General features: G+C 42.1%; 1 protein-coding gene across 4 annotated transcripts in view; it reads right to left on the bottom strand.

Moving 5' to 3' along the window:
* CLIP1 (CAP-Gly domain containing linker protein 1) overlaps positions 1 to 16,382 on the bottom strand; it is a 146,844-nt gene that overhangs the window by 84,087 nt on the left and 46,375 nt on the right. For all 4 annotated transcript variants that reach the window (XM_047762143.1, XM_047762144.1, XM_047762146.1 and 1 more), the window contains exons 2-3: positions 13,824 to 14,015; positions 11,450 to 12,021 (exon numbers count right to left, since the gene is read on the bottom strand). In XM_047762143.1, coding sequence (XP_047618099.1) covers positions 11,450 to 12,021; positions 13,824 to 13,905 — 654 coding nt within the window. In that variant the 5' untranslated portion in view covers positions 13,906 to 14,015. The remainder of the gene's footprint in view (positions 1 to 11,449; positions 12,022 to 13,823; positions 14,016 to 16,382) is intronic.

The raw sequence follows: 16,382 nt of genomic DNA, 5'->3' as shown, positions 1-16,382 counted from the left end.
ATATAAGATCATAAGCACCAAAAAATGTGACATTTTAAACTATAAGCAAGGGGTGTTCTCTAGTGGCACAATGGGTTAAGGATATGGCATCATCACTGCAGCGTCTCGGGTTGCTGCTGTGGCATGGGTTAGGTGCTTAGGCTGGACTTCCACATGCCGTGGGCATGGTCAAAAGAAACCAAAAAACTGTAAGCATGGATTCCTTTAAAAATTTTTTTAATTAATTAGAATTAAATAGGTGATATCAAAACAGACAGACAGACCAACGGAACAGAATAGAGAACCCGGAAATAAACCCTGACACCTATGGTCAATTAATCTTTGACAAGGGAGGCAAGAACATCAAATGGGAAAAAGAAAGTCTATTCAGCAAGCATTGCTGGGAAACCTGGACAGCTGCATGCAAAGCAAAGAAACTAGAACACACCCTCACACCATGCACAAAAATAAACTCCAAAAGGCTGAAAGACTTAAATATACGACAGGACACCATCAAACTCCTAAAAGAAAACATAGGCAAAACACTCTCTGACATCAACATCATGAATATTTTCTCAGGTCAGTCTCCCAAAGCAATAGAAATTAGAGCAAAAATAAACCCATGGGACCTCATCAAACTGAAAAGCTTTTGCACATCAAAGGAAACCAAAAAGAAAACAAAAAGACAACTTATAGAATGGGAGAAAACAGTTTCAAATGATGCAACCGACAAGGGCTTAATCTCTAGAATATATAAACAATTATACAACCCAACAGCAAAAAAGCCAATCAATCAATGGAAAAATGGACAAAAGACCTGAATAGACATTCCTCCAAAGAAGATATACAGATGGCCAGCAAACACATGAAAAAATGCTCAACATCGTTGATTATAAGAGAAATGCAAATCAAAACTACCATGAGATACCACCTCACACCAGTCAGAATGGCCATCATTAAGAAATCCACAAATAACAAGTGCTGGAGGGGGTGTGGAGAAAAGGGAACCCTCCTGCACTGCTGGTGGGAATGTAAACTGGTACAGCCACTATGGAGAACAGTTTGGAGATACCTTAGAAATCTATACATAGAACTTCCATATGACCCCGCAACCCCACTCTTGGGCATCTATCCAGACAAAACTCTCCTTAAAAGAGACACGTGCACCCGCATGTTCATTGCAGCACTATTCACAATAGCCAGGACATGGAAACCACCCAAATGTTCATCGACAGATGATTGGATTCGGAAGATGTGGTATATATACACAATGGAATACTACTCAGCCATAAAAAAAGAATGACATAATGCCATTTGCAGCAACATGGATGGAACTAGAGAATATCATACTGAGTGAAATGAGCCAGAAAGACAAAGACAAATACCATATGATATCACTTATAACTGGAATCTAATATCCAGCACAAATGAACATCTCCTCAGAAAAGAAAATCATAGACTTGGAGAAAAGACTTGTGGCTGCCTGATGGGAGGGGGAGGGAGTGGGAGGGATCGGGAGCTTGGGCTTATCAGACACAACTTAGAATAGATTTACAAGGAGATCCTGTTGAGTAGCATTGAGAACTATGTCTAGATACTCATGTTGCAACAGAACAAAGGGTGGGGGAAAAAAAAGTAATTATAATGTATACATGTAAGGATAACTTGATCCCCTTGCTGTACAGTGGGGAAAAAAAAAAAAGAATTAAATAGGTGAGTGGACAAATGTGACATATTCCTAAAATGAAATATATTCAGCCATTAAAAAGTAAGATGAACCTTAGAACACTATGTTAGGAGCTCCCATTGTAGTGCAGCGGAAATGAACCCAACTAGTATCTATGAGCATTCGGGTTTGATCCCTGGCTTCGCTCAGTGGGTTAAGGATCAGGCATTGCCGTGAGCTATGGTGGCTGTGAAATGTAGTGTAGGTCACAGATGTAGCTCACACCCTGCATTGCTGTGGCTGTGGTGTAGGCTGGCAGTTATAACTCCAATTCAACCCCTAGCCTGGGAACTTCCATATGCTGCAGATGCAGCCTTAAAAAGCAAACAAAAAAACCACTATGTTAAATTAAAGAAGCCAGACGTTACAAAACTGCATATGGTTAGGGGTATTTATAGAGAATATCCATGAAAGGCAAATCTATAGAGACAGAAGACACATCAGTGATTGCCTGGGGCTGAAGGTGGAGTGGGAAATTACTTACAAACTGGCCAGTTAAATAAAAGATATGTTTACCTTAAAATAAAAGATGGGGGTAGTGGATATCTGTTAGCAAGAATGAGGAGCTGGCAATGCAAAAAATCTAAATCTTCTGAGGAGCTGGCAATGCAAAAAATCTAAATGCCACCTGAGCCTCACACAGCATTTCTTTATTAACTTTTTAAAATAAAAAAACATACCAAGATGTATAGAGATACCAGAACCCAACCTCCAGATTAACTTGTGAATATTTTACCATATTACTTGAAATTTTTCTAGAGGACTACCACAAGAAATGAGCCAAGGTGTGAGAGCTAAGCATACCAAATAAATTAAATAAACATGCATATTATTAAATAGTGTGCATATTAAATAAATGTATAAATGTCTCCTAAAAAGGGTTATCTGGGAACCAGGAAGACGTCAAATAAATCCATTATCAGTCCCTAGGAGGCTGCAAAGCAGATTTCTACAGTTTTCTATCTCTATACACTCCTATTCAAAACTTCCTTTGCCCAAACTCCTTAAAATAACAATGAAACAAAAAAGCAAACAAAATTCTGTGTATTCTATAGTTATGGCTTTTTTTTTTTTTTTTTTTTGCTTTTTAGGGCTGCACCTGCGGCATATGGAGGTTCCCAGGCTAGGGGTCTGATTGGAGCTACGGCTGCCGGCCTACACCACAGCCACAGCAACGCCAGATCTGAGCCACATCTGCGACCTACACCACAGCTCACGGCAATGCCGGATCCTTAACCCACTGAGTGAGGCCACAGATTGAACCTGCAACCTCATGCTTCCTGGTTAGATTCATTTCTGCTGCACCATCATGGGAACTCCCCAGTTACGGTTTTCAAAACAGGCAGTGAAAGTGAATATATTCCAGTGTTCTACAAGTGTTTCACTTTTTAAAATCTATTTGTAACTTTTTAAAACTTATTAGAAACCAGGAGTTCCCTGGTGGCCTACCTGTTAAGGAGGTTAAGGATTCGGCACTGTCCCTGCTATAGTTTGGGTTCAATCCCTGGCCAGTGAACTATGCTACACTGTAGGTGTGGCCAAAAAAAAAAAAAAAAAAAAAAAAAAAAAACACAAAAAAAAACTCACATACACACAAAAAAACAAACACTTGACAAAAACAAAAAGACCCTGAGGAGTTCCCATCATGGTGCAGCGGAAACGAATCTGACTAGGAACTATGAGGTTGTGGGTTCAATCCCTGGCCTTGCTCAGTGGGTTAAGGCTCTGGCATTGCCGTGGCTGTGGTGTAGGCCGGCAGCCATAGCTCCAATCAGACCCCTAGCCTGGGAACCTCCATATGCTGCAGGTGCAGCACTAAAAAGCAAAAAAAAAAAAAAGACAAAAAATTTTTAAAAAGACCCCTACTAGCCCTGAGGTTGATAAAAGTGCAGAATATTTAATTTCCAGAGTCACATTCTTACGTGGCACTAAGATCAAAAAATATTCCTCTTGATCAAAATCGTACCAGCCCACTTTGCTTTTCTAGTCTATATGTTTGGTAGGCTGTAAAGACCCTCAGGCTCAAGGTATTTTTATAACTATGCTTAAAGAATTCACAGAAGCCCTATTAGAAGTTAGAAGATTCGTTCTAGCAATAGGCATTTCAACATTAGGCTCAGCCTGGGCAGTGGTCAAATCTTCCTCTCTTCAAGTCCCAAAGCTGGATGGTGTGAACTGCCTCCTCAACCTCGAAACCCCCACCCCCAGGAGCCTACACAGAGTCCTCAAGGCAGAGATACCAGCTCTGACATCTTTGGTGTTAAGATGCTGGCTTGGGTTTGCAAAAAGGACCTAATTTCCTGGTCAGCCAGGGGCAGGTTCTGAGCCCTGCAGGAAACTCCCAACACTGAAAACAGCAGCGGCAGACAGGGCACCACCACACAGAGGAAGAGTATGATCAGATCCACATTTCAGGTGCATCACTCAGTAACTGTGTGAAGAAAGGAAAAGAGATGAGGCTAGCGGCACAGACTGCCGAGTGGAGGTCTAGGTCAAGAGGATGATGGCCTAGGTCAAGGCAGCATAGGACAAGGGAGCTGAAGAGAGGAGGATGGGCAATAAAACCAAAACAGGAGGAATTCCCTGATGATGCAGTGGGTTAGGGATCTGGCTCTGCCACTGCAGTGGCTAGGGCTGCTGCCCTGGCCCAGGAACTTCCACATGCCACAGGCGTGGCCAAAAATATTAATTAATTAATCAAAACTAAAGACAGAAAATCCAATGGGCAGATGGATGAGTTTCTGCATTCCCAAGCCTCCAAAGTGAAAACAGAAGAAGCACATGGATCCTGCCTTCAAGGCTGAAAGCAATGAGCAGGAAGAGGTACCAATTAAGAACTGCTGAGATCTGACTTTACTAAACCTGGGCTGTACAAACAGGAGGAAGCTTCTCATCCAGAGTGTGATTCTCTGCATTTCCCTCCCAAACAAACCTACAAGGCTAGGCTGAGTAAGACCTAAGGCTCTGGAAAGTGAAAATGAAAATAAGCAAAAGAAGAAAGAAATGCAAATCTGCATTGCAAAGCAATCCGAATTGCAAAGCAATCAGGCTAAGCAAAGACTTAGGTGCTGGAAAAGATTTTAACATTCAGCCAAGGTGTCCACAAAGTGGTTTTCGTTGTTTGTTTTGCTTTTTTTAAGGGCCGCACCTGCAGCACATGGAGATTCCCAGGCTAGGGGTCTAATCAGAGCTACAGCTGCCAGCCCATGCCAAAGCCGCTCACAGCAACACCAGATCCGAGGCCGAGTCTGTGACCTACATCACAGTTCACAGGAACGCTGGATCCTCAACCCACTGAGTGAGGCCAGGGATCGAATTCAAGATTCCTTTCTGCTGTGCCATGATGGGACCTCCTTTTTCTGGTTTTTCCTTTTTTTTTTTCTTTTTTTTCAGAAGTGTTTTTAACATAATGTAAACATCTGGGGTTTTTTCAACTCTGAGCCATACAAAATAACAGATCCTTCTACTAACAACCACTCTATCAGCAACCAAGGGAAGATGTCACCACATCAAGAATACCTTCTTCCCCCACTCAACCAAAAAGAGCCCAAGAACCGACCCCCCAGGTAGATGATGAACAACTAATACAGGTGCAATGTCACACCCAGACTCTCAGATTTGAGGGTTATAAGTCACTGATAAGAAGACGGAAAAAGAGGAGTTCCCATTGTGGCACAGTGGTTAACGAATCCGACTAGGAACCATGAGGTTGCGGGTTCAGTCCCTGCCCTTGCTCAGTGGGTTAACGATCCGGCGTTGCCAAGCTGTGGTGTAGGTTGCAGACAAGGGCTCGGATCCCGCATTGCTGTGGCTCTGGCGTAGGCTGGGGGCTGCGGCTCCGATTCGACCCCTAGCCTGGGAACCTCCATATGCCACGGGAGTTGCCCAAGAAATAGCAAAAAGACAAAAAAAAAAAAGACAGAAAAAGAGAAGAAATCGGATTAGAAAGGGCGCTTACTTGTACACCCTTTGTGAGAACACAAAAAGGTAAAAAGCTTTTTGGACTGTACTTTGGCAATATTTACTAAATTTTTAAATACTTATACAAATTTTGACTCTGAAATTTCATTTCTAGGGAAAAAAAGAAGGAATAATCTAAATGTCTATGATTAAATCAGGTGCCCCAAACAGTGTGATACAAAACAGCTGCTTAATATTTTAAATAAAGAGCTGTATTTACTAGCATAGAAATGCCCCAAATCTACCAAAGTGTATGGTAAAATGGTGTATATAGAATAGGATCCCACTATGTGTGAGTTTTAAGTTTATATTTTATACATTAGTCTCACAAGCAATGTTGAACAAATGAAGAAAGACACACAAGAAGTACATGCTGAATGAATGTAGTTATTCAGGGGTTATTTAGGGCTCAAACACAAGGAAAATTGCTTATAAACAGAGATTTCTTTAAATCTCAGGAAGATGTCTTTCCCTTTCATAGTGTCCAAAAGACCTACAGATTCCCATTGTAGGCTTCTTAGTTTAAGAGCCCTGGGAGCAGCTCACAGAAAGATAAAGCTTGTCACTTTGACAACAAAAGCCTAAAAAGTCTCCTTCTCATATTTGCTCATAACCTAAGAGTTCAGCATAGAACATATAGTCCCAGATATGGAGAAAACCATGTCGAAACAGGTCAAGTTTCTCAAGAACCTGACATCACATCCTGGAAATAGTGAATACACCCAAAAATGCAGCAAAACCATAGCAAAAACATTCAGAGTAATTAGTCACCCCAGAGATTCCCTGCCTGGAAAGAGCTAAGTCCTTGAGAGTCAGGTGAACTTCTTCAACCCAAAGAAGCTCATCCCACAGGACAGACGGAAACAATATTCAACTAACAAAAGCCATGGAATATTCATGAGGACAAATGGGAAAGCAGAAAGGTGAGAGAGATGGGAAGAAGGCAGGTGGGTTTGTTAAAAGCAACTCTGACTGACCCTCCCTGACAGCTCATTCGCCCTCTCAGGACTAGGAGCATGGGGAGTGGGGGTGGGGGGCAGGCTTCCCCAAGCTCGGGCTGCCTCCCTCAAGATGAGTACCCCATGCAATCCTAGTTCAGGAACCCCCACCTGGATCTTAAGGTGGTCATTTAGCTGAACCTCCTGCCTAACAGAGAAACCCACTTTCCTGCTCTGCTATTCCTGAGATTAGAGGAAGAACTGAAGGCTCGTAGGGAGAGCTGTGTGGAGAAGGCAAGCTCAACCCTTGCCCTTTCTGCACAACTTGCAAGTGGAAGGAAGCACGAGGGCACTGCTATGAGACTGGGAAAACTCTAGACCACTCCTTAACTAAAAATGATCTATTGCTCTTCATCCCATTAGATTTTTTTTTTTTTTTTAATGGCCACACCTGTGGCATATAAAAGTTTCCAGGCCAGGGACTAAATCGGAGCTGCAGCTCCAGCAATGCGGGATCCTTGAACACACTTCGCCGGGGTGAGCACCAAACCTGAACCTCAGCAGCAACTCAAGCCACTGCAGTTGGATTCTTACCCCACTGTGCCCTGGCAAGAACTCCTGGAATTTTTTATTTTTATTTATTTTCTTTTTAGGGCCACACTTGCAGCATATGGAAGTTCCCAGGCAAGGGCTCGAATTGGAGCTGCAGCTGCCAGCCTACACCACAGCCATAGTAATGCTGGATCCTTAACCCACAGAGTGAGGCCAGGGATCAAACCCACGTCCTCACAGATACTATTCGGATTCATTTCCACTGAGCCACAACAGGTACTCCAAGAACTAGAAGAATAACTGACTTACTGTATCACATTCATTCAGGAGCACAGCCTAGGAACCTGATATTCTCATATGCTACAAAATGTTCATCATGAAAATCCTAGTAACTGGCTATCACCATAATAAGTTATTACAGTACTGTTGACTATATTCCCTATGCTGTACATTACACCCTTGTGCCTTATTTATTTTAGAGGTCTGTACCTCTTAATCCCCTTCACCTAATTCATGCACTCCCCTACTCCCCTCCCCTCTGGCAACCACCAGTTTTTTCTCTGCATCTATGAATCAGTCTGTTTCTGTATCATTATGTTTGTTCATTTGTTTTGCTTTTTAGCTTCCTCATACACAAGTGAAATCATATTTGTCATTCCTTGTCTATCTTATTTCACTTACCATAATACCCTCTAGGTCCATCCACACTCTTGCCAATGGCAAGATTTTCTTTTTTATGGCTGGGTAATATTCCATTTTATGTATAGACCACATTTTATCCACCCATTCACCGATGTACATTTAGGTTGCTAACAGAATTTTTCTTTTATTAGGAAAACTCCAAATATTTCAGATTTCTGTATCTAATTTCCTTAATACATTAATTTTGAAGTAAAAATATTTTATATTTATAAATCAAAGATTTCTATGAAACAAAGCAGCATATGAAAGTAGAAAAAAACATAGGAACTGGGAACAAGAGGCCATAATGATGTGTGCACACATACATCACACACCACCTGAGGCAAGTCACATTTCTTCTTTGGGCTTCAATATTCTTCCCCATCCCACCCCCCTGCCCCCGGCTGCAGCCACAGCATGCAAAAATTCCCAGGCTAGGGATTAAACTCCCACCATGGCTGTGACCAGAGCCACAGCAGTGACAACACTGGATCCTTAACCTGCTGAGCTCCCTGGGCTTCAGTATGCTAAGCAAAAAGAGGCATTTGGTGATCGTGAAACAGTCTTTTCAGCCTAAAATACTGTGATTCTAAGGTATGCCTTTAATTTCTCCTAGAAATACCACAAGTACATACTGCCTCCAAGAACACACTCATTAGATTTAAGACTCTTACAGATTCAAATTGTCCCAAGTATGCTACTTTTGAACATGTAATTAGAAATTTCCTACAAATATGCCATTCAGACCTCTACAAACCAGTCTGCATCTGCAGATTCTCCTTCTTCCTTCCTACAAAAATGGGGAGTGTCACCATCCATCTCAATCAAAGGCAAAGCAATCCCCTGTGTGTGTTCAGGGTGCCACCTCTTCTCAGGAACCTCATTCCATCACTGATCCCTCTGCTCTGCTGACCTGTACCTGTTCCTCTAGTCCAGATGATTTTAGTCAGGATAGAAATACCCTGGACTCTGCCATCTTTAGAAAATATCTTTCCTAGATCCAGCACTCCTCTGGCATTAGTCTGCCAACCCCCGCCCCTTCAACACTCAACTTCTTCAAAGAATGGTCCCCCCATATCCACTTTCAACCACCTCCAGTCCATCCTTCCTTTTTTTTTAGGCTCACACCTGGGGCATATGGAAGTTCCCAGGCTAGGGGTCGAATTGGAGCTGCACCTGCCAGCCACAGCCACAGCAACACTAGATCCAAGCCACATTTGAAACTGATGTAACATCTTGGTACAATGCCAGATCCCTAACCCACTGAGCAAGGCCAGGCATCGAACCTGCATCCTCATGGATACTAGTCGGGCTCCTAACCACTGAGCCTCAATGGGAACTCTGAGAGTTATTTGTTTTGAAAGTGTGCCATATGCTTTCCCATTTCAGTTACAGCTAAGCACTTAGAATGGCATTGCATACAACTTGCAGTCTACTCTACAAAGTAGTCCTGGGCTAAGGTAACAGGTTTCTGACTTAACCAAAGCTTACTAGATAAATATGTACCGTAAGTCTTAAACATGTTTATGCACTTTGACCTAGTAATTCCACCTCTACCACAGACACAAAATTTAAGGGCATTCATGGCAGCAATATCTATACAGTAAACAGGGATCAGAGAGTCAGCATTAGTTAAAATGAAAAAACAAGCATCAAAAAACCTTTGCTACAACAAAAGAGCAACTGCATCAATTTTTTTTTTTTTTTGCCACAGCCATGGCATGCAGAAGTTCCCAGGCCAGGGATCAAACTCATGCCATAGCAATGACTCAAGTCACGGCAGTGCTAATGCCAGGTCCTCAATCCACTGAGCCGCCAGGGAACTGTTCCAATTCAAAACTGATGCAGCAAGTGGAGTACTAACTAAACAGACAAGTTACAGACTGAGCTGCTAGCACTGAAAATGCTGTTTTAAGAATGCTCCATTTGAGTTCCCATCATGACTCAGTAGAAGCAAATCCAACTAGTATCCATGAGGACGGGGGTTCGATCCAGCGGGTTAAGGATCCAGCATTGCCATGAGCTGTGGTGTAGGTCGCAGACGTGGCTTAGATCCCGCGTTGCTGTAGCTATGGCATAGGCTGGCGGCTGCAGCTCTGATTTGACCCCTAGCCTGGGATCTTCTATATGCCTTGGGTGCAGCCCTAAAAAGAAAAAAAAAAAAAAAAATGCTCCAAGTCCTGAAGCATCAAGCCCTGAAACTCACTATTATAACTGGAAGAAGGAACCTACTGACCTTGAAACTAAGAGCTCCAGAAGGAACCCCTTGAAGGTAACAGGAATTAAAGGGTTCCCACAGGGATGTGGGGCCTCCTGGATTCACAATGCTGTAAGACAAGCAGTCACAAATACTTCCAATTTTCAAAAATAATTTGAAAATTATACTATCAATCATCAGCTCTACATTACAAGTTCTGGAGTAAAGATACCTAAATTTAAATTGCAGAGACACCACTCTCCAGGCTGTATGACCTTAGGCAAGTGATTGTACTTCTTAGCACCTTTGCTTCCTCATCAGTTCTATGGGGGCTACTCAGTACACTGCTGAAACATTAAACAAGACGCAAGGGACACTCTAAAGGCTAAGAGCCACTCTTCTCTTTCTGTTGTGTTATTGGAAGCCTGCAAGCCTGAAGGAATTTTACGGCAGTTGAACATATATAAAGGAGACTGAAAGAGCACAGGGTCAAAGACTTCAGACAAACATCATGCTTCTACTCAACTGACTCAAGCGCTGAAAAAGCTAAATAGTAAAGCTTTAAATTTTCATCAATGAAAAATATAGCTACCATTTCTTGAGTGTTGATGGGATACCACACACTGCTAAGAATTATATATGCATCATCTAATTTAATCCTCACACCGATGCTCTGAGATTAGCACTATGATTCAACCTCATTTTTACAGATGAGAAAATTAAGAAATTAAATAACTTGCTGAGGTCACAAAGGCAAAGCTGGACCTAGCTTGTGTTTTTAGCACTACCACACTGCCTCTCATTTAAAACAAAAACAAAAAAGAATAAATCAATCACCATGTGAAATTCATGGGTTCTAAAAAGTATAGCACACAGACCTTATACACTGTGTTTCCTGCTTATTAGTAAAACAGAACCTACTACACATTTCCTTCCTTTTCCTTGATCATTTATAAGGCACAGAAATTCTGAAATAACATCCTACGATGTCTGAGTTTCCCAAGACATACAAGGAAACAGGACCTCATATTTATTCACACACTATCCTTAAAGCAAAAAATGAAAAAACAGAAAGAAAAAAAAATCCACCTTGTAAAAAATAATCCAGGTCCACCTCCGAGCTTGTTTTGTCAAACAAAGCTACCTTAATACTTACAAGCTAAAAACTCAACATTCTTTTGGCAAAGCTGGAAGATAAATTCAGAGTCAATCATTGTAACCTACATTTACACTACACACAACCTATGCAGCCAGTTTCTAACCTCTTGTACATTTACACATAAACAGAACCAGGAAAGCTGGTTAATTTCCCTATACATGAATGATCACCCTACAGAACAGATTCTGAACCAGCATGTGTGTGTTTCAACACCTCACTCAGTTCCACCCAATGACCTGGGAGGTTTCAGGACTCACCAACACTCGGTCTCCGATTTTGAGCTCTCTTTCTCCTTTCTTGATTGAGCCGGCCTCTGAAAGGTTGGAGATAGATTCACTGGCAGTTTTTGTAAGGTTGCTGATCTGAGACGTGGCCGAGGGCTCCTTTGCAGTTGGCTGGGACGATTTATGAGGAATGTTTGAGGAGGTGGCTGGAGGAGAGGATACCATGCTGGCTGCCGAAGTGGACAGGGGCGAAGTAGCTCGGGAAGCCTGAGTTGTCTGCAGGCCGTCAGCTTCATCTTCTGCCTGCACCTTCCTCGTCAACTTCGAAGGTCGGGTGAATATGCCCTTTAAAGGCTCACACTGGAAATACCGAACTCCTGCCACTGAACCGTCATTCTTGCCTATGGGTTCATCTAAAACAATCCCGGCCCACTGGCCTGGTGCAAACTGGGTTTCTCCCAGAAACTGGATAAATCCAGGTTTATTCCCATTCACCCAAACTCGCTCCCCAACACGAAAGTCATCCACAAACTCCTCTTGTGCTTCAGAGGATGGAGTGCTTGATGCTTTGTCACTGGATATTGTTTTTTCTATTGGAACTACAACTGAAAAGAGAAGAAAGGATCAGAAAAGAGTCCCGTATTTAAACAGACAACCCCTAAGCTAAAGGAAAATAAACTAGAAAACGGGCCAAAAGCAGCAGAAGTAGCCGTGGCTCTTTAAGAGGTGCTCTATTTACCTTTTTCTGTCTTCCTTTTTCTAGGAGGCAAAAGATACTTGATCCATCACTAACATTTTCACTGCTGTCAAAACTCAGTGAGCTGATAAGACTGAATCCTTATTTGCGATTAAAATTGCAAGAAATCCACATGGATGTGTACAAAATTTCACTTTAGAAAAATAATCTGTATAAGTAGATGGTTTTTAAAAAAACATCTGAAACAGTACTGTGAAACTTATTTTCTCAAAATAAAGTAATAGTAACGGGTTAAAAAAAAAAAAAGATCGGAAGAAGTCAGAGTTCCCTCATGGCTTAGTGAGTTAAGGACCTGGCATTGTCACTGCTGGGGCACAGATTTGATCCAACTTCTGAATGCCACGGGTGCAGCCAAAGACAGGGGTCAGTTGTTTTTTGTTTTTGTTTTTTTTTTTGAGTCAGTTCTAACTTTGTACATTGAGATTAACTATATATAAACACTACTATACATAAAATAACCAAAAAGGACCTGCCGCATAGCAGAGAGAACTATACTCAACATTTTGTAATAACCTATAAGGGAAAAGAATCTATAGAAGAATATATATACATATATATTTAAAATGTATAACTGAATCATTGTGCTATACAGCTGAAACACTGCAAATCAACTACATTTTTTAAAATGGTAATAAGAAAAAATAAAAAATAAAGATGGCGTGTCATGGCACATCAATGAAATTAAGATAAACTACAAAAAAAAGTCAACTCTTCATTAAGACTTTTAGATATAAAATGCTATGTCTTGGAGTTCCCGTCGTGGCGCAGTGGTCAACGAATCCAACTAGGAACCATGAGGTTGCGGGTTTGGTCCCTGGCCTTGCTCAGTGGGTTAACGATCCGGCGTTGCCGTGAGCTGTGGTGTAGGTTGCAGATGCGGCTCGGATCCCGAGTTGCTGGGGCTCTGGCGTAGGCCGGAGGCTACAGCTCCGATTGGACCCCTAGCCTGGGAACCTCCATATGCCGAGGGAGCGGCCCTAGAAATGGCAAAAAGACAAAAAAAAAAAATGCTATGTCTTTCAGTAGAAAAAACTTTTTCAAATATTTTCAAGAATATGAAGTTGTGGAGTTCCCATCGTGGCACAGTGGTTAATGAATCTGACTAGGAACCATGAGGTTGCAGGTTTGATCCCTGGCCTTGCTCAGTGGGTTAAGATCCAGTGTTGCTATGGCTGTGGTGTAGGCCGGCAGCTGCAGCTCCAATTAGACCCCTGGCCTGGGAACCTCCATATGCCGTAGGAGTGGCCCTAGAAAAGCCAAAAAGAAAAAAAAAAAAAAGAAAGAAAGAAGAATATGAAGTTGTGTAAATTAAAAAAAAATTTTAGGAGTTCCCGTCGTGGCTCAGTGGTTAACACATCCGACTAGGAACCATGAGGTTGAGGGTTCGGTCCCTGCCCTTGCTCAGTGGGTTAACGATCCGGCGTTGCCGTGAGCTGTGGTGTAGGTTGCAGACGCAGCTCGTATCCCACGTTGCTGTGGCTCTGGAGTAGGCAGGCGGCTACAGCTCTGATTCGACCCCTAGCCTGGGAACCTCCATGTGCTGCGGGAGTGGCCCAAAAAATAGCAAAAAGACAAAAAAAAAAAATTAAAGCAGAAGGCTTCTGATAAATTGAAATTTGCTTGCTATTAAGGAAAAACATCAAGCATTACCAGCTGGTGTCTTGAGGGCTGTGCTTCCAGGCTTAAGGATCTTGGTTGGGGCCTTAAGCCCACTTGGTTTTAGCATACTCATTGTCCTTAGTGTGTCAGAGCTGTTCTTCGTTTGCTTGTTGCCACTATCTTTCCCCAGTCATTGATACAACTGTAGGTGTTTCTATTATGAAGTCTGTCTCTGTGTTAAATCTGCAAAGAGAAAAATATAAAGAGTTTAGACTCTACTGGAGAAACAGTTATGTTTTGGGTTTGGGGAGGGGGTTGCCTTTTTTCAGGTCCACCACCAAGGCATATGGAAGTTCCCAGGCTAGGGGTCCAATCGCCAGCCAACACCATAGCCACAGACATGAAGGATCTGAGCCACGAGCCACGACTGCAACCTATACCATAGCTCACAGCAACACCAGATCCTCAGCCCACTGAGCGAGGCCAGGTATCAAACTTGCATCCTCATGGATACTAGTCAGGTTGAATACCACTGAGCCATGATGGGAACTACCAAGAAACAGTTATTATGAAAGTAGCTTTCACCATCTAAATTTTTCCTTATGTGGGATAATAAAACCATCTCCCCAATGAACCTAGGAAACTAGAAAACTCCAGATATTAAAAATAAGTACTACTCAGCCATAAAAAAGAACAAAATAATGCCATTTGCAGCAATGTGGATGGGACTAGAGACTCTCATACTAAGTGAAGTAAGTCAGAAAAAGAAAGACAAATATCATATGATATCCAAAGAAAAGAAAATCATGGACATGGAGAACTGACTTGTGGTTGCCAAGGAGGGGGAGGGAGTATAATTGACTGGGAATTTGGGGTTAATAGATGCAAACTGTTGCCTTTGTAATGGATAAGCAATGAGATCCTGCTGTATAGCACTGGGAACTATATCTAGTCACTTATGATGGAGCATGATAATGTAAGAAAAAAGAATGTCTGTGTATGTATGACTGGGTTACCTTGCTGTACAGTAGAAAACTGACAGAACACTGTAAACCAGCCATAATGGAAAAAATAAAAATCAGTTTTTAAAAAAGTAGATGCTGCTGAAATAGATTTAGAAGCAATTTACTATCCTAAAGACAAGTAGTTGAGGCCGGCAATCTATTCAGCTTTTTTTTTTTTTTTTTTGGTTGCCACGTACAGGATGATCTCAGTTCCCAGATCAGGGATTGAACCCAAGCCACGGCAGTCAAAGCATCAAAGCATCAAATCCTAACCACCAGACCACTAGGGAACTCCCTCACTTCTCTTTATAGTATTAATAATTCCAGCTCAGTGCAGTGCCTAAAAACCACGCAACCCATACAAGAGGGTTCAGAAAAATGTGCATCAATCTTAATAGGGGGATGAGAAGGGTGCTTTCAATTTTCACTTCACTCACTTCTATGTTGCTTAAGTTTTATGACAAGCCTATGAAACTATACACACTGTTTAATCCACAGAACTACATGATAACAATATAAAACCACATATGTTAAACTAGTGAAAGGTTCAAATTCAAACTGTAAGAAAAAGCTGTATCTGGAAAGTACTAAAGGAAAATTTGTTCTCTCTACAGAAACTTCTGATTTACTCAAGACCAAGTATGTATCTACAACTTTGGGGCTCAGGCAAAATATCTCAGGAAGACCTTGGGAAATTGGAGTATGGAAAAAATATTTCTAGACATATTAACTAAAAAAATCAGAATTCAAAGAGAAAAATGCTATTTATTGGCTCCCTCTCAAATGATGGCATTTAGCATTTTTTCCTGCTAGTCAAGCTTGGATGACAAAGCACAGATCCCACTTTATCACTGTCTCTCTTACAGGCCATGCCAAGCATCAGTAAACAACCTTGCCAGGGTTGACAGAGGAGCCTGCTATGGCCCCTGCAGTGGGTTGAACCATGGCCTCCCCAAAAGATATGCTCATCTGGAACCTGAGAATGTGACCTTATTTGGAAAAACAGTCTTTGGAGATTTAATTCAGTTACGGATATTGAGATGAGCTCGTCCTGGATTACCTATGGGGGCCCTAAGCCTGGTGACAAGCATCCTTATTAGAAGAGGGCACAGAGGAGACAGCCACAAGAAGATGGAGGCAGACTGTGGCGACGTGTCTACAAAGCCAAGGAGGGCCAGCGGCCACCAAAAGCTGAGAGAGAAGCATGGGATGGGTTCCCCCTCAGAATTCCAGAAGGAACTCCCCAATGCTGACACTTTGCTTGTGGACTCTGGCCTCCAGAACTGTGAGAACACATTTCTGTTATTTGAAGCCACCCAGTTTGTGGTCATTTGTTATGGTGGCCCCAGGAAACTAATATAGCCACTAAAGTTTTTTCTATTCAAAGATAATCAGACTGAAAGGAAATCAAACCATGACAGTGGCCTCATTAGGCCCACTCTGCAGATTTCCCATGGTTCCCAAAAGGGTCCAAAATGGCACAAAGTGTTTCTTAAAAAGTCAAAGGTAAACTAAGTGGTTTGGGGGAAGACTGTGATCAATAGAGAGAGAAGTGCTGTATACCTAACTGGTTGCCAGTCCTGGGCTCCATACCATCACCATCACT

Source organism: Phacochoerus africanus, chromosome 15, assembly GCF_016906955.1.
Source record: "Phacochoerus africanus isolate WHEZ1 chromosome 15, ROS_Pafr_v1, whole genome shotgun sequence".
NCBI lineage: Eukaryota > Metazoa > Chordata > Mammalia > Artiodactyla > Suidae > Phacochoerus > Phacochoerus africanus.
Note: the sequence above shows the minus strand (reverse complement) of the source record. Positions and strands in the feature narration are given on the sequence as shown.